General features: G+C 40.2%; 1 protein-coding gene across 1 annotated transcript in view; it reads right to left on the bottom strand.

Moving 5' to 3' along the window:
• The window catches only part of DAPK2 (death associated protein kinase 2), a 42,784-nt gene that overhangs the window by 6,931 nt on the left and 15,277 nt on the right, over positions 1-20,576 (bottom strand). Inside the window, exons 3-7 of the mRNA XM_082489072.1 lie at positions 13,832-14,053; positions 5,686-5,824; positions 2,676-2,805; positions 1,480-1,528; positions 771-797 (exon numbers count right to left, since the gene is read on the bottom strand). Coding sequence (XP_082345198.1) covers positions 771-797; positions 1,480-1,528; positions 2,676-2,805; positions 5,686-5,824; positions 13,832-14,053 — 567 coding nt within the window. The remainder of the gene's footprint in view (positions 1-770; positions 798-1,479; positions 1,529-2,675; positions 2,806-5,685; positions 5,825-13,831; positions 14,054-20,576) is intronic.

Raw genomic sequence — 20,576 nt, 5'->3', positions numbered from 1 at the left:
GTCAAGCTTCATCTTAAAACGCTCTCGACTGCTTGTCCCCAGGATGCCCACGGAACCTAATTTCTTTGAGAGTTTGAGCTTGTCATAATTTCCTACTTTTATTTATTCAACACTAGTTGACACATTGACACACTTTTCTTCTAAAAAGTATCTTGGTTTTTCCCTTGTGCGTACTGACTGCAACGGTATTCCCAACCAGCCTTTGCTTTAGTAGCTTTAACTAGCCCTTTTGTCTCCTGTCAGATGAATTCTCGGTTCCCAGGGTCAACTTCTCTGCTCCTATCCCAGCTTAAATTCACCTTTTTGAATATGGGTGACCATATTTATGCATTGTAAACTAGACTGCTGCCTTTACAAGAAAATTAAAACCTCCCTGTTTTCACCTGAAATAACTCACCTTGTAAATGGTACTATTACACTTTCTGTTTCTATTCTCTCCACACAGTGGTAGCTCATAGTCATTCTATGAGCAACCAATACACTTGGGATTTTCCATCCTCTACCGTTTGAAGCTGATGAGGTCCCATAAGAAGCAGAAATGCCCAGTGATGCTAGAGACATTTGTTCTTTGTCTGCTCAGAATGCCCCTCTTCTTTCACCCCTTATTTTAAACTCGAAAAGTCTGCAGGGTAAGATTTGCCCATTAGACAAACTGCAGCCCACCCCATGCGTGCAGCTGCTTTCTTAAATGACTAAAGGGAAGAGCTATTTTGTACTAGTGCAACAGAGCTTTAGGAACACTTCTACAGGAGTAACTCTATTGTACTCACAGTATGTAGGTGATGACTCCTATGCTCCTAAAAAAACAAAGGAGATTAATTGCAGGGGTTATATGTGACCTGTATTCTTCTTAACATACACAATATGAAAACGTCAATATTAGCTGCTACACAGACAGAAGAACCATCATGGCTTTAGATAACTGCTGATATCTCTCTTAAAGAATGGTGTTTGGGGGAAAACATGAATTTTACATATAACTTCAGGTAATGTGGATATTTGAATTCTCTTTATGTATTTCTACTCTAGCAGGTATTTACTACAGTACACATCAGAAATACAAAGAAAGAGAAGCAAGGATGTTTTATTTGGGGTGACCTCTTTTGCCTGCCTTCTCAGCAGACCAGATTAGTACGCAGGTCTCCTCTGCATGCAGTGCTCTTATAAATAAAGCTGTCACAAGCGCTGCAGGAACATGTTTTCTTTTAAGAGTGCTCCTCTGCAGTGGACAGTGGCACACTGTTAACTCTATAACTGCCATCATTAACGTTTTTCATTATAATTTGCCCGAAATCAAATGCTTCTCTTTTTATTAAAAAGAATGCTTAAAAACAAAGACAGAACAAAGAGTTATTAACTGCACTTAAGATGTTTTGTTTAGTTTTGTTTCGAATTTGTTGCAGTAGAATGGATTCTATTCAAAGCAAATTGGGAAAAAGTAGTAGTAGAGCAGCCTGCGGCAAAAACGTTAAAACTTACCACATATCTGCAGCTAGTCCGAGCGGTTCATAGTTTACTATTTCTGGAGCTGTAAGAAAAAATTAATCAAACATCAGCAACTGAGGTAACAATTTTTTACCAGACCAAATTGAGTAGCAGGTCAAGAATTACCAAGAGGGAGAAAGGGTGTTGGGAAAAGGAAAGGTAGTTATAGGATGCACTATTTATAGTTTTAGAGGCCTAATAGGAATTTAAGTTCACAGGTGTCCAGAAGAGATTATGCAGAGCAACTTGGACCGTAACGCAACTGAAGAATAAGGATGAAGCAGATATTATATACTAATTACAGTGCAAATTATAACAAATAAATTATTTCACCTCCCAAGGATACTGTTACCTCTAAGAATCTGAGCTTCTGTTTTGTTTTTCACTGGTGCCATTAAAGCTAGTTCCTAATGGCCAAGTCAGAAACAGCAAGAGATTGAAATTACATGCCAGCCTACATTGCTATCCACGTCAAACCCCATTACCTTTATACAAAATGTTTCCCCGTTGGAAAACATCCCCGTATAAAACTGCATGCACCTTGGTCTTTTACCAAGGTGAGGTAATAAGATGAAAAAAGGTGTCTGTAACAGTTGTGTTTAACTGGAATATGAATTAAAATTCTCTCCCTGTGCCTCAACCCCCCAAAACCAACCCCAAAACCTCTACTTGAAATTAGTAGAAAGGAGTAATATTAACCTAAAATACAAGCAAGACAGATCAGAATTGAGATCAGTGAGTAACAAAAAGAGAATCAGGAGGAAAAATGTAAGGGGATGCGAGGGTTTTGTACTCAACAGGTGTACAGTGTGAGGCAGTTTTATCTAGAAAGCAATGACAGAGATACTCATGTAATTGTGTACCCATCTACTACAATGCAGAGAGTTTGCTTGCCCTGGGGAACAAGTAAAAAAATTATAATTTGTGTTTGCAAGGTTTCACAATCTCAATCCTGAATTTACATTTCTAAATATTTATTTGGCAACAACCTACTCTTACAGGAGTAGCACATCTGGTTTATAGAAAGCACCTTTCGGCTATTCCAGAAAAATAAAGTAAACCTCTAGATTTAGGTCTCCTTGATACAAATGGTATTGAAACTACCTCTGTCTCTCACTTCTTAACTTTACACAGATGTCTCAACTTCCTCACGGAACTTTCAATATAAGACAAAGGAACGGGTCACTCACCTACAAATTCTGGAGTTCCAAAAATGTTTTTGAATTCAACTCCCTCTTCTATTTTGTGAGCCAGGCCGAAATCAATGAGTTTGATGTGTGGAATAGGGATATTCTTGTCTAGAAGCATAATGTTTTCAGGCTAAAAATAAAAAAAGATACATATTTGTTATTATAATATTAATATATTAGGAAAGTAATAGAGTTCTCAAGTGCTTTTTTTTTTTCATATATACAACACTGTAGAACAAGAAACATACCTGTGGCTAACCATTTACAATTCATTCTTTTGCAAAAGGGACGACAACTGTGAAATTTGACGTCATTGCATGGACCAGAACTTCATAAAAGCAAAACAAATCTGGTAAGAGTAATACTTTCATTCCTTTAATTTTATCTCATGCAAAATCTGCCTTTCTCTGCCTTCCTGCTAGAACTCCTAAGCTTATTTTCTTAATGATAGCTATCGCCAGGATGAAAACAAGATTAAAAAAAAGCAAGATCTTGTTTTCACAATGAGATGGAAGCTTTTCACACAACTGTGTGTAGTTCCCTAATCTGATAAAATATGCCAACTGGATTATCAACCCAGCAGCACTGTGATATAACACAAAGTGGAAGCTCAGTTTATCTTGTCCCCTCTTAAAACAGAAAACATATCCCTAGCCCGCAGAGCTTCCTGGGAAGAGGTCACACCCTGACCCCACGGATTCACCTCAGTTACAACAACTGGCGCACACGTAACAGCAGCTAGCAGGCAGCTAAAGCAGTGCAGATACCTGGTGCAGAGACAGAGTGCCATTGCTTGATCCTGAAGAACAGCTGCACCCACTGACTATTTTGACTGACAGCACTTTTACTGATCTGTTCTTCGAATTTATACTGGGAAACCTCACTATTTCTACCCAGCTGTCCCTATACTGTACTGTAACCCACTGGAAGACATCTTATTAAATGCTTCTTGGGGGATTCTAGTCACATCTGAACCTACTTAGGGAGAGAAAATGCTCTTCTCTATAAGACTAAATTTGCAGTTGCAATAACAAGGCCAGGAAAGATCCAGGATTTACTATCTGAACAGTCCAGAAAACAGAAAGAGTTGGGATCAGGGATCCTCATATATGATACCAAGTTATTAAAAGAGCATGTAGCATTTCTTACAGCATTGTATGAAAAAGACGAAGCTAGAACTGTGAAATTAAAGCTAACTTTTTCAGCCACAGACTTTGACTTTCTTTACAAGCTATAATGGATATTTCATAAACATATTCCTTCAACTAAATTTCTCAGTTTCCCTACCATGGCCCTATTTCACAGGTTTCAGAATAAACTATGGGTTCAATTTATCGCCCATGAAGAGCTTTAACACATTAATTTGTCATAACTTAATCATAAGCCCAAGAGCAACAGTGAGACAGTTTGATTCCCTGCTGGCAGCTGCCTGGCCTTTTCACAGCAGACCCTAATGTGGAAGCTGCCCCTGCTAACACATCCTCTCAGTCAGAGCTACACTGGGAAAGACGGCATATGAATAATTTATTGTCATAATCATCGGACCGAGAATATTTTCGCCTCAGGCTAACAAGTCTGGTTTTCTTTCATGGATCAGTCCTATAAAACCCAGGAGAGTTATTCCGTAAATATATTTTAGGCCATTTCATATTCACTATCAGTGAAATGATTCTTTACTTATCCTTTCTGATTTGTCTTGCATTTCTTGTAACATCTTCATTAACCACTTGACATTACTGCTATTAAATATCAAAATTAGTAGCTAGAAATCAGTATAGAAAAAGTTGCACCTACATTCTCACAATAATTTCATGCCACTGGATATTACACTGTTTTCTAATACACAGTGAAAACTTTCAGACTTTAGCTTCTGGATTCATGTTCACGCATCTCCTACACTTTTTCACATGCACCCCGTGAAGATCTAGACGGTAGTTTGCTAACCAGTTTCTTAGGTTAGACGTGATTTGCAACATTTGCAACGACTACATATAAGCCATTAACACTGACTCAAGACCAAGCAAGTTAAGACTGACACAGCATTGGGCACACATTTAGCACAAGGAAGCAGCATATATACCCTGAGAATCTGGGAGGAGTCTATCTATAGCACACACGTAATTAGTAATAAACTAACCTAGATTGAAAGTTAGGACAAGGAGCGTGTAACCTAGCAGTAGAGTTTCTTCCTTTTTCCTTCATTTTAAAACAATTCCCTCTGTTTTATCCTACTTTCTCCTACACTATAAGTGCATTTTGAATGTATTTCTGGCAGCAGCAATGTCTGAGATAGCCGGTCCTGTAGCTGTGAGTCTGCTACGGAGAAAGCACTGTCTGCTAGTCTCAAGAGTTTCATTCCCAAGGACAACAGACTCCTAGCTTCAGAGAAGTATGTTCACCTAGGTAGGCCACAATCAAAAGGAAAGACAGTCAGTCTCTTCTGTATTGTCTAGGCCAGTTGTACTGATATCAAAGTCAAGGACCAAAGCTATAGATGTCACCTGACATGTAAGGAAGAAAGCTCTGATATGCTTTCAAGGCCCTAAGCAGCTAAGAAAACAAGAAGTCTTTTTGTTAACCAAGCTTCACTGGATGACACATACTCCTCATGTAATTCTTGGTGGGGAATGGAAGCAGCAACAGTTGTTTGTACCTGGCCCTGGCCCTCCTCTTCCCAAAAAAACTACTTCTGTACATCATTCTATTTTTTTTTTTTTTTTTTTTTTTTAAACAGCATGCTTTGGATGATACTTCAAATGCAAACAGCTGAAGGATGAAGACTTAAAATTTCTTTTTCTCAGTTAGTAAATATATAAGCCCATCCAAAAGTTTCCACAGGCCACATAAAGGAGATTGTCCTCCTTGAAGTACTCAGCTGTGAAGTGCATTTAAAATGGTCTTACCTATTATTTTAGGCATGTTATCAAATACAGATATCAAACAAATTGTAGAAGGCACAGTCCATCATTAAAAAAAACCAGTAACAGTAAGTCTAAATCAGCATCTTTACCTTTAAATCAAAGTGAGCAATTTTCTTAGAGTGAAGGTAATTCACACCATCCAAAATCTGCTTGATGAATCTGGTTGCTTCCTCTTCGCTCAAAGACTCCTTCTGTGCCAGGAAGTCAAAAAGTTCTCCTCCAGAAACTCTGCAAAACACCCCAGAACACGCCCTGTTATCTACTGCATTTAAGACATAAAATAAACATAAGCACAGAAAACTAAAGTAGCAAAAAAAAAATCTCACTACAGTGAGAAAAAGGCCTCTCTTGCAGAAAATCTAGTGTCATGTTCTGGTCCCAGGTGTGCCAAAACTTCCTTTTGGCTTCAGATCTCTCCCCTGTAAATTAAGGACTAGCTTCCCCTAATTCATTGTTGCTGCAAGGTTTGAGTCATCAATGATTATAAAGGACCAAAAAAAAGGTACGTTGTTTGATTAATCTACAGACATGTACATATTTCAATAGGTAGGCTTTGATGTTAACCGCTTCAACGGCTGTTTTTCAATATTTTCATTTTGGATGAGACAGAGGAAATGGAACAAGTTGTAATAGTCAACAACTGTTAAAGAATTACTTCTCTTATCGGTTGCCATCAGAAACACGAGACAATAAGATCTGCCAACAGAACTTCTTTTCTTTCCAGAACAGCCTTTACATTGTTCTAATACAGATTCTTGCCTGACATAACTTACAGGAAATCATTTATTTTGTGCTGAATTTTTAAGAAGAAAGTAGATAGTAGCAGCTTGGAAGGTACCTAAAATTGTTTTCCTAAATCAACAAAGTGCTATTAGTTTCTATGAGTTTGCACATCAAAATTGAAATACATGTCATGCATATTTAGTACATAAAACTTCTATTTGCATTTTCATATTGAGAGGTCCAGTGCCATTTTTCTATATATTATAAAACAGGATGATCTAGATATTGAATTGGGCATTGTGTGCAATTGTTACTCATAATTATGCTGCCATTTACTGTTTCCAGTTCACACTGTCGTTGATAGTATTAATTTATTCTCATTCAAAATTACTGTTGGGGCACCCACAAAGAGGTTGTTGCTCTTGGGCTCAGGTGTACCACCCACCTATGGTCACCATTCAGAGTGCAAGCACAAGACCTGAGAGATCCAACAGTCATTTTGGAAAATGAGCTTTTGGCTCTGTTGTCTTATGTACCTGTAAAAGAACTGGCAGGTTCAAATACTTTGAGTTAACTAAGTGCTGTGACCCACAGAGCTCTCTTGTTCAACCATTCCTCTGAGCCCAGGCTCCTACACAACACTGGCGGTGATAAGATGGCAATTCCCTACTCTGCCTCTTTCAGAGTAAACTATTGTGAACAGCTACAAAAACTGTAGGGAGATGTCAACTGCAAACAAGAACAACATGTCAAAAGCCACAAAGACACTGGACTTATTGCTTAGTTTCTACTGTTGCTGTGGGTGACCGCATACCTTGCTGTTCCAAAAGCAGAGATTTAAACAGGGCCCACAGATCTGAGCATTGATTACTGAATGTTTTTTCACAGGTCCCACATAGACAGAAACTTTCTAAGGCAGAACCCTTCACCTGGGCAGAAGTCATCTCACTTCACCTAGGCAGAAGTCACTCGATGCTTTAATTGTTGCAACTAAATGACTGGCAAACAAAAATAAACTTATATGACCCGGGAATATGTTGCAACTGCTGCCTCTGGCTGCTGCCTTCTGCTTCCTATTAAACTCAGTTACTCAGCCTGTGAGAGTCTTATTTGGTCTCTGATTTTCTTTTTAGGTGACACATACCAAAGGTCTCAGCACTATTGTCAGCCTTGCTGGACAGGTTTTGTTTCACCCTACGCATTTCAGGAGCCAGGGAACACTATCTCCTTTCTGTATTGTAGTAGGTTTAGGGGCTTTTAGTTTAAAAATTATTACAGCTGACTGTGACAAGCTTGTAATGAAATCTGTAAGTAAAACTTGGTAGTCTCTTGGTGAAATCTGTGTACAGAGAGCAGTCAAGTCCCATTTTCTTAGTGATTTCTATTCAAACCTCACTTAAGCAATCGCCGCTGGCAGGCACTATGGCCCGGTCATCAGGAAGCCAGCTGTACCGGGATACTTTCTTCTACTTTTCTGGAATTTGACCATACTACTCTCTCTTCCTCTTTTACCCTGTAAATTCTCCTTGGTGATTGTTTCTTAAGGTGGACTCTTTAATCAGGACTAAGAATAAAAAAGTCCTCTCTCAGGCCAGCCCGACAGCCCATGTAGGCCAGCCTCCTCTGGTTCTTCATCACCAGCAAAAGATACCACTGAAGTAGTGCAGACAAGCTGAGTCACTTTGTGAAAGCCGTCCCCCTCACCTTCCCCTGGCACAGAGGGCTGTGCTAAGGATGTTAGAGGACACCTTCCTGCCTGGGGGAGGCTGGCAACTTTCTTTTGAGGAATCTCCTTTGCTATGTAGAGGAATGTCAGAAAATTGTTTAGCTGCCCAGACTGGAGGTACTTAAGTCCCTTTCTCTCTTGCTACCCCAAGGAGTGGTCACTTAAAACAGTTGGGTTAGCTGCTCAAGGCACACCAGGGATTTTGCACCAATGGCAACCTCAGCAACATCCTGGGCAACCAGCTACACCTAAGGCATCACTGAAGAAACTGTACAGACTGCAAGAACAAGGATCACAGGAGATTTACTTGCTAGCTCCTTGCTGGATTTTCCTTCTTCTCTCTAGTTCACACCAACCTTGAATCAGGCTAGGCAGGGGGAACTTCCAAGGTACGGAATACAATATAAAAATAAAAAAGGAAACAAAAAAAGATTCAGGGAGTCTAAAGTCCCTCTGTCACTTTATCAGCAGAAGATTCCCTCTTACAGCCACCACATGAGCATTTCATTTTCCGAAGGTCAGGGATCAGCGTACATTACAAACAGTACATTAATCTCCAGTCTCTTGTGGTAGAGCCTAATACATTAGCCTAAGCTGCAGAGATCTCAAAAGAGTAATCTAAAGGAAAACTCAGTAGAAGAGATGTGATGAGTTCTCATTAACAAAGACTCAGGCGTTCAAAATGGGTTTCAGTAAATTGTGCAAAGAGAGTGGTAAGCAGTTCAGTGCAGAATCATTCTTATCTAAGTTATGCACCTGAACTCAGAGAAACCCTCTGGCAGAAGAGACTTAGCAATCCCAAAAGCCAGCCATTACAGAATCCCAGAAAAAAAAGCAGTTCAGCACTAACTCCTTTGCAATAAACCACTCGTATACTACACTAAAAGTTATGTTTGAACATCTAGGGAGGTGTATTTTCTAAATCAGCACTACCTGTAAAGGGCAAATGCTCCTTTCTCAAAGAACCTTAGGTTACAGAAAAATTCCTTCCTCTGGTTCTATCTCTTTCCCTTTTACCACGCCACCTTATTCCCATAGCAAACAGAGATGCAAACAAATGATGCCTTTGTTCTCCCTTCAAAGTCCAATAAAAGACAAATTACAATGTTGCCTTACTTCTTGAAAACAGCTGTTTATTTTGTGTACACAACTTTGACACTTACCAGTAGAGGAGACTGGCATATCAATCAAACCTGCCTCTAGGCTGGTCTTGTTTGGGCAAAGCAGCCTCAAGGCAGGGCCCAAGAGACCAAGAACGGCAAGGTCACAAAAAGCTGTAGAAAGCATATCCCTGAACAACATGCACAAGGAAGGGCAAACTGTGTACCTGCCAAACCCCACTTAACAGCACTAGACTTGGCAGTGCTCTTGCTGCTCTTGAACAGGAGAAACAGCACCTGTAGAATCAACCCTGTGTAAAGAGGAGATGGTCTTGCCTGTGTCAGCACAGTTAGTTTGGGAGAGGGTCAACATCTTAGCCAAAGCCTCTTTTAAATATCAGGGTAGCTTCTTCAATTTATCAAGAATACTAGGGACATTCTTTTGAAGCGGAAGTCCACTGCAGTTTAACGTAATATTAGTTGGCCAGGTGCTGCAACACTTATTTTGATAAACTGAGTATGAGACACTGATATCAGAGTGTCAGGAGGAGAGATTATCTGTTTACAGAGAGAATTTAACTGTCTTTATTAGCAATTATCACCATCCTCAATGTGTATACAGCAGCTGAATGCAGTGGCCTTAATCAGGTCAAAACTCTGTTGCACCCAGCCTTTTAAAAGTGCAATAAGCTACACTCTGACAATAGGACGCACAAAATGTGTCAGGCCATGTGAGGACAGGAAAAAGCAGACCGTAATGAAATGAGAGGGTATTTTAGCACAATGTAGCTACCAGTCAGAAAAAGCAAGCTCCTTTCCTGTCTTCCAGTGCATGGCTACAGAGAACAACATTTGGCCATAGACACATCCTTAAAAATTAACAGATGCTTATCATCACTCATATGCCATCTGCCAGCAGTCATATTAATCTCCAGGAATGCTCCCTGGCCTAAACGCTGGCTCCCCTGGAAAGCTAGTGGTTACTTCATGTCAGTCAGGGATCAAAGCCTCATTGCCTGGATTCCATACGCAAGGTCGAGGTAGGTGCCCTAGGGAACATATGGTCTACAGAACTTCAGCCACAGTGTCTCTGTATTTCCCGATTCATACATAGAGAAAAATCTGAATCACTTACCAATTACTCAAAAATTGTAGTAAGTAAAAGACCTCAGCCTGTCTCCTTGCTTACAGCTTTACCTGAGTACTATGAATTGACAGATAAAGGATATGTCATCTTCTCCATAGCTCCTCTAAGATTCAGAGCTTTGTAAACCAGACAATATTGATTTCACAATAGAGCAGGACACAACCCAAAAAAGCTTAAATTGATGTGTGTCTTCCTTCACTACATGACAAATTTCATCCCCTTGGGCCAAGAACGTACGTTCTGACCAGCAAAGCTCCAGTTATTAGAAGCGCTGTTTCCATTCTTGGCTCTGATGAGTACAAGCACACAATTCTACTCTCTCCTTTGTGTGCCAGTGTTCATGTTTCCCCTGGTTCTCAGTGATTAGGAAGGCTGAGCCACACAAATACATATAGATATAAATCTGCACATGCACGAAGATAATTTACATCCCTTTCAACTCCTTAAGGTAGACCAACAGCACACACTATGAACTGTACAGAAGGAAATGCTTTGAACATAGATCTATATGATCATCCGTGCACACAGAGTCCCTCACTTCTATTACAGTCCTGATCCTCAGCCGTGAAACACCTGCAATGGCAACAAGTCAAGTGTCAAGTTTCATCCAAATTCATTATCTCAGTATAAGTTTGGGTATAGAAAGATCTAATCACGGCAGACTTTATTTTTTTTTTTTTACTCAGTAATTGACATTAGGCAATGGCAAGTTTTTCTTGAAATAACTCTGAAACTAACACATTGACAGTAACACTATTTGGGGATATCCAAATGTTCTATATGACTCAGCTGCATGTGCAATGCAGAGGAGCAAGTGATCTTTTTGTGACCCCCAGCCACTATGGGTCAAATCTAATATGCATCACAATGGCTGGAAAATAATACTGAGAACAGAAAGCAGCAAGCAATGGTTCTCCTCCTGACTCCACAGTGAAGAATTTGCATCCCTGACACTAGCAGGGGAAGATGAAATTAATTACATTACCTACCTAGAGTAATAACAATTTCCTGTAGCATCTAACACTTCAGTATATTCAGTCTATCTGACAGATCAGTTACGTACTCTAATAATCTTCCCTTGCAGACTAGGAATCCTGAAAACTTCTGCAACTGGTTTATGTGTCTCGCGCTAGCTCTGCCAAAGCAACACTTTGTTCTTTTGGGATATCACTAGTCCCTTCTCACAAAACCTCTACTTTAGCCTTTCCAATATAAGCTGAAGTCACATAAACAGGAATAAATCTTCCAATGTCATTTTGACTCATACTGGGTTACAAGGCCAGGAGGCAAAATTGTTATTTACAAAGCAAAGCTCTCCTGGCCAGGCTGGAAAGAGATATTTCTTCTTTATAAAATCATCCTCTGGTTCCTCTTTATTGTTAGGGTCCTTCTACATCACATGACATTTTACAAAAGTGAAGAAATTGCATCACACATACATTAGTGTCAGCATTGAAGTGATTGTGTAAACTTTACCCTCCACACACATTTCAGATTAATGTCACATAACCAACCCCTGCATGCAATCCCCGAAACATACTGCCTTTGAAACGCTATTAAAATGATATGACAGCTTTCAAAAACATGGTCAGGCATGTCTGTCCAAATGGCAGACTTTAAGAATCTCAAGCCAGGCAGTAAAAACAGGCAGAACATGTTCAAAACAAGTTGTGTTATAAGAGATTACATTATTAGCCCATGGTCTGCATCCATCTCAAATGTTTCACCTCAGTTTCATCAAACATACAGGAAGGGCAATAGGGTGTATTCCTAGGCTGATGAAACAAACAGCCAAACAGAATTGACACAAATAATGAATAGCTATTGCAGGGACTGGCAATTTCGATACTGCTTCAAAGTCTAATAAACCGGCATTTCTTTAAATAGTAACGCCTATTAGCCAGGTTCTCTCACTTCCTTTCACAGAATCACACAGAATCACAGAATTATCAGAGTTGGAAGGGACCTCTAGAGATCATCTAGTCCAACTCCCCTGCTAAAGCAGGATTGCCCAGAGCACATTACTCAGGACTGCATCCAGGCGGGTCTTGAAAATCTCCAGGGAAGGGGACTCCACAACCTCCCTGGGCAGCCTGTTCCAGTGCTCTGGCACCCTCACCGTAAAGAAGTTTTTCCGTGTATTTGAACGGAACTTCCTGTGTTCTAACTTGTGCCCATTGCCCCTCGTCCTGTCACTTGGAACCATTGAAAAGAGCCTGGCTCCATCCTCCTTCAACCCACCCTTGAGATACTTGTATGCCATAATAAGGTCTCCCCTCAGCCTTCTCTTCTCCAGGCTAAAGAGTCCCAGCTCTCTCAGCCTTTCCTCATAAGGGAGATGCTCCAAGCCCTTAATCATCTTAGTTGCCCTTTGCTGGACTCGCTGCAGCAGTTCCCTGTCCCTCTTGAACTGGGGAGCCCAAAACTGGACACAGTATTCCAGTTGTGGCCTCACCAGTGCAGAGTAGAGGGGGAGAATGACCTCCCTCGACCTACTGGCCACATTCTTCCCTTTCGGTCAATAAAATTAGATACAGCCAAAAGCATGAAAGGTGACTCCTCAAAATTCAAACTCATGTTCCAACTCAGCAAAGGCTTCTTAGCCAAGGCTTTGTTAAGATGATTCCTGACCACACCTCCAGCTTCCCTGGGCTGTGCAGGTATTCTTCCAGGCAGGGACACCCACAGGTTCTGCAGAATAAGACATTGTCCCCTTAGCCTAGACAGAGAAGCTGCTGCTATCTGTTTTTAAAACTCTTCTTAAACAGCACAAACCAGTTTGCATTACATAGCCAAATACGTCTGATAGCCATCCTAAGTCAGTAGTCTGGCTACCCAATGGGTCACAATGCAGGGCTGAGGCTACAGCAGCCCACAGATCCCCTAATTGGGGATATTCACTTGTCAGCGGGACCTAAACGGCAGGGGTTTTCCCCCATCACATGAGGGAACAAGAGAAGAATGAGCAGCTTTCCTTCACTTCCACCCTGCTTCTATTGATCCTCAATAGACAAAGTCTAGGGATTAAAAAAAAAACCTCTTGCCTTGCCCTCCTCCTCTTCCCGCCCCCTCGTAGTCTCCTCTAAATGTGGAAAATATGGGAGTAGCAAGAATGGCTGCAAATTTTGCGAAAGACTTGACGGCTTCAAATGCATTGGAAGAGATGAAAACAGAAAGAAAAATGAAGTGAGCATTCAGTGGCCATTTGTGCTTCCTCAAAGGTTCACGTCAGGGCAGCACTAGGCAGACATGAGGCAATCCCCCTGTTAGTAAACTGTTTTCAAGTTGACAACACTCCCTGGCTCAGTAACAATGGGCTCAGCTGATGTTAAGGTGCACCTGTATCCCCAAGGTACATGGATGAACTGGGGGCCCTGTTTACCAGCAACCTCATTCAATTATCCTGCCAAGATCTGCGAGGCACAAGAACACAACACCTCCATTTTAACAGTGCTTCTGTGTTCTGGCAGCCTCTGCAGCCCTTTCCGGTTCCTATTTACCTCATCTTACCCCAGAGGATAGGAAGTCCCCTTACTCACAGCTCAAGGATGAGGACCACATCCGTCTTGTTCTCATAGATGTCATGCAACTTGATGATGTTGGCATGCAGAATCTGCTGCAGAATAGTAACCTCCCGTTCAATTTCCTCACGTCTCACTCCACGACGGCTGGCCCGACTCTGACGTTTTTTAATGAACTTAGCAGCATACTCCATACCAGTGCTTTTTTCTCGACATTTCTTCACTATAGCAAACTGGCCACTGCAAGGAAAAGAAGATAACAAAAATTGTCTTAAAGCTTTCATATACTCACATCTTCCCAAATAAGCCATTCATATACAAAGCTTGATCCTGCAACCCCTGAGCAACATTGCTAACCATACAAGCTTGTTCTTGGTACAATAGTACGGACTGTTAGAATACTGCAGTTAAAGTCGCTAGAGCATAACAAGGCAGCCTCCCGCTGTGTCTGAAATTTAACAAAACCAAGCAGTGCCTGACAAGAAGGGAGGACAGCTGTTACAATCTCTAAAAACCAGTTCATGTTTAAATGAATAAGAGCTGTCTCAAAAGGTTCAAATTACCACTCCTTCACTGGGTAATGCTTAAGGCATCCACGTCTGCAACACACCACTGGATGTTCTGAAAAGACATGCATGCATTAAAGTATTTCCCTTAAGAACAATCTCTCAGAAAAGAACTCAAAGGATTGATAAACCTTTGGAAACGTAGAACTGGCCTCCAGTAACCAATTTTCAAATAAAAGAATGGTTTATTCATATTTCTGCCCTTCACTTGATAATTTAGCTGTAAATGTAACTAGAGAAAGCGCAGCTTTCTCACCGCACTTCAAGGATAAAGAATTTCCCACTGTACCAAATAGTAAAGTGGCTGCATTGAAGTTTAAAAGGCACACAGCTGCCACTTGCCAATAAAATTTTCCTCACTGTGGCTCCGAAAGTAAGATATTCCAGTCCAACTGTAATATTTCCCCCTTATCTTCTAAGGGGCAAACACTTGGAGGTCAGATGATTAACCCAAATGATAGTAACCATGCAGGTTGCAGCCTTATGTCAGTGGTGGGAACCTTTTAAGATAAGACAGTTGTTACTGACTTGTCAATAGGAAAGTAGGGGACCCTGTTTTGTTCTTCTTTGTGTGAGCTTTTCTTTCTTCTTCGTGCTTGAAAGGCACTGTTTGAACTTGGAGAAGGCACCATCTCCATGGAATTGATGTTCCTTCCTTCTCAGTTGTCCTCTGAAAAAACAACTGTAATCAAGCTGAGAGATGCCTTATCGAAATTAAGAAAGAAAGGTGCCCTGCAGCCAAAGCAGGATTTGAGTAATACGAATTCTACATAAGGCAAGAATATGGAATGAAACAGTGATTATTCAGAGGATCCTTTTGCTCATTTCATTTGGAAGGGATAAGGACAACTGTGTTGTATCTTAGAAATGTCTAATCACACTAAAATCCTCACAGACCTACAAACAAGGAAATCAAATCATAAGCTATTACCATGTGTTTGCATTTAGTCTACACAGGCCGTGTTAAGAGAGCTACAAAAATTAAGGAAAAGGATGGTCTGCAGCTAAAGTAATGGAGGGATTTAAGCAATCTGAATTCTGCCATAAACATACTGTATGCCCTTCAGCAATTCACTTTTGCCCCATCAGCAAAACAGGAGAGAGACTTACTTTCTTCAACACAGTATGTCTATGGATATTTGTACGCTACTTAGCACAAAGGTGTCTATTTCAGTTTGCCGCTACTGTAACAGAAATACTAAGAACAACCAGTGCTGTGCCATGCAGTGTAATAGGCTCTTATCCAAAGTGACTCTGAAAAGAAGACCAAAAAAATCACACTTGAAACATATTTCTTTGCATGAAGGATCACTTGGCAGATTTAAACAAACACATGTAGCTTCTTAGGTTTGATTTAAATTTGTAATACTCAAATTAAGCAAAGAGTAGTGGGCATATAGATTTAAATATATATTAACTCCTTAGGTGAGTAATGAAAATACCTAAATACTCGTTAGTTTGAAGTTATGTGAAGCTTGTATGGCTTAAGGTTTCATTACAAACTCTAAATTTCAACTAGTCTTTACTAATATCAAGTTTGGATGAAGATTTTTCACAAAATTCGTGCAAAGTTGCCTTGCTTGGAAACAAACACTCTCCAATTCTCCTTACATCTTAAAAAACCGAAACTCAAAACCTGACAGGTTTAAAACAAGAAAACCTAGGTTAAAGCACAAAAAGAATTGATGTTAATTCTTTCAAACAAAATTGATGCAGACTCACTGCTCTCCTTGCTAAAGCACCTCCAGCTCAAGTAACAATGAGGAGTAAGAACATTTGGTCTTGACATAAATTTAAGTCACACCAGACAAATGAGGTCAGTCCATTCCATTCAGGATGAGTTTCATTCACTTACTGCTTTCTCATTGCTCAACTGGAAGTCCAGCATTTTCACTGATTCAGTGATTTCAATAACTTTCATAACAAAGTATTAAAATAAACTACACTCATTGTTAAACAAATATGTATGTTCTGATGAACCTTCTTGTACCTGATGGTACTTTTTATTGTTACCTTTCCATAACTATTAGTGCAGACCTGGACATAATGATGTGTAAAGGACACAAAATGGGACGCTGAATTTGAGCTGATGGAAAACAAGGAGCTACTGGGGAAGTGGTGTAGCAGCAAGAACAACTGTCAAGGAAAATTACTCTAGTAGCAGCATATGGAGATTGTGTCTGGTAAGTCTGATGGCAGGCTGCTGCTGACATGTCTTGGAGCAGTATTTCTGCAATAAAATCTACAAGAGCATGAATGGAAGGAATAGTTGACTACTTTTGTTTGGACACCAGTTAAAGGACCTCAGCCTACCTGAGTACATCTGCGATTTCAAATAGCAACAACAGTTTATTATCACCCTAAACACCCTCTGTCAGAAACTGTAAGCTGAGGGTAACTTGTTATTTATTTTTCCATTGCTAGATTACCAGAGGGATTTGTCAAACTCCCTTTTGGCAGAGGGAAAGAAACCCACAGAATCCACCTTGCAAACAAGGCCACGTATGTCTTGTTACAAACACTACCACGGTGGTGAAGTGCACCAGATTGCTGGAGAATTGAGAACTGGGTAAGGTCATGCACTTCAGTCTTCTTTGTTTAAGAGCACAATGCATCTCGTGATAAGTGAGACGAAAAACTGGCAAGCTGTAAAGACAGAACAGGACTTCAGTTAAACAAAGTTTGGCTAAAACTACCTCTTCATGGAAGGTGCCTTTTGTTTTTACAACCTGATATCAAAAGGGGAAGGGGGCGGGTTAGCAAGAAGAGGCTGTTGGCCAGTATCTGCAGAACCTCGGTGGTTCAGAGGCAAGGAACCCCAACTCAAATCCACGCTCCGTCCTTTTCATAATAACTGGAATGAAAAACATGGAAATTTCAAGTCTACCATGTGTACTCCATATCCTACCAAGCATTACCTTAATCAGGAAAAGCTCAGGTATTATCAATGAATATTTGATAGAACCATACTTTTGGGAAAAAAAAAAAAAATTCACTGCATTTCCACCAAGTAGCAGAAAAAAATTTAAACTTCTAGGAAGCTATATGGCCAGGAAGCCACAGTCAACTAATAAATAAGGCAGGGAAGCCTCTGAGAACAGCGCACTCAAATAGTTACCCTTGCCTAACATGTAAAACCTAACAGGCATGCAAGATCCTACCACCACAAGAACCATCTTACCCAAAGCCTTTGTCTTGTCACATTCACAAGTCTCTGCTCATGTACAACTACTTTACAAACAGACCAAACAAGACAGTGAGCTCATTTTTATAGCCAAGAGCAGCCCTGTTATCCCCTGCCACAATGTACTGTATGTCCGAGATCTCACTCTGCAAAAACTGGCAGGTCTCCAGTCCCAGAATACACGTTTAGTATCAGGTATTTCCTTAGTCAGGGCATTATATCCAGACTTACAAGGAAAAGACTTATCTTACAGATAACCTTAACCTTTAGCTACTGTGATTTTATCAGCCAGGATCACTTTATAAGAATCACACACACGCTCGTTAAGTGCAACACCCCCATGACTACACTGTAGAAGCACTGAGCTGTTATTGTTTTCAGTATTATTATGTCCTTCAGTGGCTTGGTAAATGAGAGATGCAAGTACAGTTGGAACTTAAATTATGCAGCACACACAGCAATTATATTCAGAAGCTTATAATTATATAATGTACTTAGTGCTTCATTAACAGAGGCAGCTGGTTGGAGTCTGTCTTAAACCTAAAAATGCAAAGATATTAAAAATTAAGGCTGTCACTTGGTGCTTGATTGATCTCAAAAGCTAACACTTCATGGCAGAGGCAGCCTCTCATTTCAAGGGGTTCAAACAATGCCAGACAGCCCATAGTACTTGTTTTGATTTGTATATGTATCATAAATACTTCTCAGGAGAGATAGGAACGGATGGGACAAGTGTAGCTATCCCTTTAGGAATAAACAATCACAAATGGAATTGAGACTGCAGCCTTTTGTCAAATCCATTAATTCGTTCATATTTCTGCCTTCTGATTTTATCATTATGTGCAAACTCTAGAGAATTTAAGAGAATGAAATTCCTTCTACAAAATCCCCACACTTGCCTTAAAAATTCTGCTAAAAGAGTTCGTTCTGTAATGCTGAGAGCTGTTTGTGTAAAACACCCTGAGTTTCATGGTTTTTTTTTGTTTGTTTGTTAATTTTTTGCAAGACATGGATCTTGTTTGGTTCAGACTTTCTAAAGAGACATAGTACTAATGTTGCTTTGTTTGCTTCCTTGAATTCTCTCTGGGGACACAAATTCTGTTAGCAAAGTTCAGGGAGAAAAATATTATTTTATGAGTGCTGATTATGGGAATGAACACAGTCACTTTTACATTTAGGAAGTCCAGTGATACTGTGGATTTTGTACGTTTTTGTTTACTTAAAAGCTTACAAAAATAATAATGACACAACATAGGAATTCCTGTCTTCTGCTTTTACATACTTACAGTCTGGGACAATTGTTTATCACAATACCCCTTCCCTTGTAATATACTGTTTCCCCCTACATGTGTACCCAGAAACACACACTCTACCTGCTCCTGTCCTAGTCCTTATACCATTTCCTTTATCCCTTAAAAAGGAGGCTTTTGCAGACAGTCTTTACTGAGACAGTCTGTGACTGAATAAAAGAGGTGGCAACCCACAGGATAAAATGCAAACGCACAATTTCTTAGCCTAGGACATTTATGACATTTACAGTGTAATTACCCACGATACTGTCCATAACTCACACTTACCCATTTCCCTACTCAGTGCAGAGCACATTTGCTTTGCCCATGCTTGTTCCTGAATTCCCAGGGTCTTTATTAAAGCATCACAGGGTAACGCTAACGTATTTTCTGACCACCTTAAAGGCTGACGCTGGTGTATCTCTCTACACAACTAGCCCAATGCTTTATCAGGCACCGGTATGCTGAAGCATACTAAGACAAGAACTAAAGGCTGGAGAAGGGACAGGCAGGAAGAAAAGTCTTTGAACAAGCGTTAAAGACATAGCATATTGCTCTACTTTTCTACCAGACACAATGAATAGTTCATGTGAAGGCCCATGCAGCTATGAAAAAAAGACGGTCTCACTGGTATTTCACAATCAGTGTCAGACATACTTTGGATTTCTTGTTAACTACAGAGCTTATGAAGTCAAGGACCAAGACAACAGCATTTCCGTGACTCCTAATGCATCTGCGTTCAGCACATAAGAATCAAACAACGTCAGCTTCCCAAAACTTTCAATCAAGGCTAGGAAAAAAGTAGAAGAAAGGAAAGTATGTCTCTCTGACACTTGAGTTGACAGCACTGAGAAATTAAGCCATTTACTTAATTTCACATGGGGAGCCTGTGGCTGATCTTAGACTTGGAACTAAATTTCACAGCTCAGATGTCCAAATTTCAGCCAAATGACTTCACGAAAAATTTTGCTTTTTTAGTATATCACTGAAATGAAAATGACTTGGATCATAAGCAGCAGGGTTTACAACACACACAAGATAAGCTCTGAGGCTGACACTTCCTAATTTTTTATTTAAAGAAATGAAGTTTGTTCCCTTTCAGAAATATTTTGGACAGCTGCACAACAGCCTTGTCACAGATTCAACATAGACTGTCCTTAATTGTGCTAACAGCTCAAGAGCATAAACAATAGCAGCTGCAACCTGCGAGTTATAATATAATTAGGTACAACATCAAATCTGTCCATCATTAATAAGGGAATTTATCCCAGCAATGAAGATGCCCTATTATTCACACTGCTACTATCATCTTGATTTGTCACTGAATAAGAACACAGAGACAATATTACTAGATGGTTTTGGAGTCTTATTTTCAGAAGCATGCTCTAGAGGAGCACGAGTTCAGCTTATTTAATTGTTGTGCACTTCAGGAGAGGATGTGGAAAGGATGTGGGGAAGAGAGAAACTGGACAATCCAGAATAACAGGGTAACTGCTTGCGCTTTTTTCAAAGTTTAATTTTAATACTGGTTCTGAAGGGTAATGCTCTAGGGCAGAATTTGACTTGAGAGCATTACAGGAGTGCAGCCTGCCAGTTTTGAATGCCTCAATGCATAACAGTGGCATTGCTATGGAGCATTAGAATAAAGAGAGCCTTTAAGCAACTGTTTGTATAGGTATGGGTTTCCACAAGTCTTCCTCTGATGTTCCAGAAACACCACATCA

The sequence above is a fragment of the Vanellus vanellus genome, assembly GCF_965231255.1.
Source record: "Vanellus vanellus genome assembly, chromosome: 11".
Taxonomy (NCBI): domain Eukaryota; kingdom Metazoa; phylum Chordata; class Aves; order Charadriiformes; family Charadriidae; genus Vanellus; species Vanellus vanellus.
Note: the sequence above shows the minus strand (reverse complement) of the source record. Positions and strands in the feature narration are given on the sequence as shown.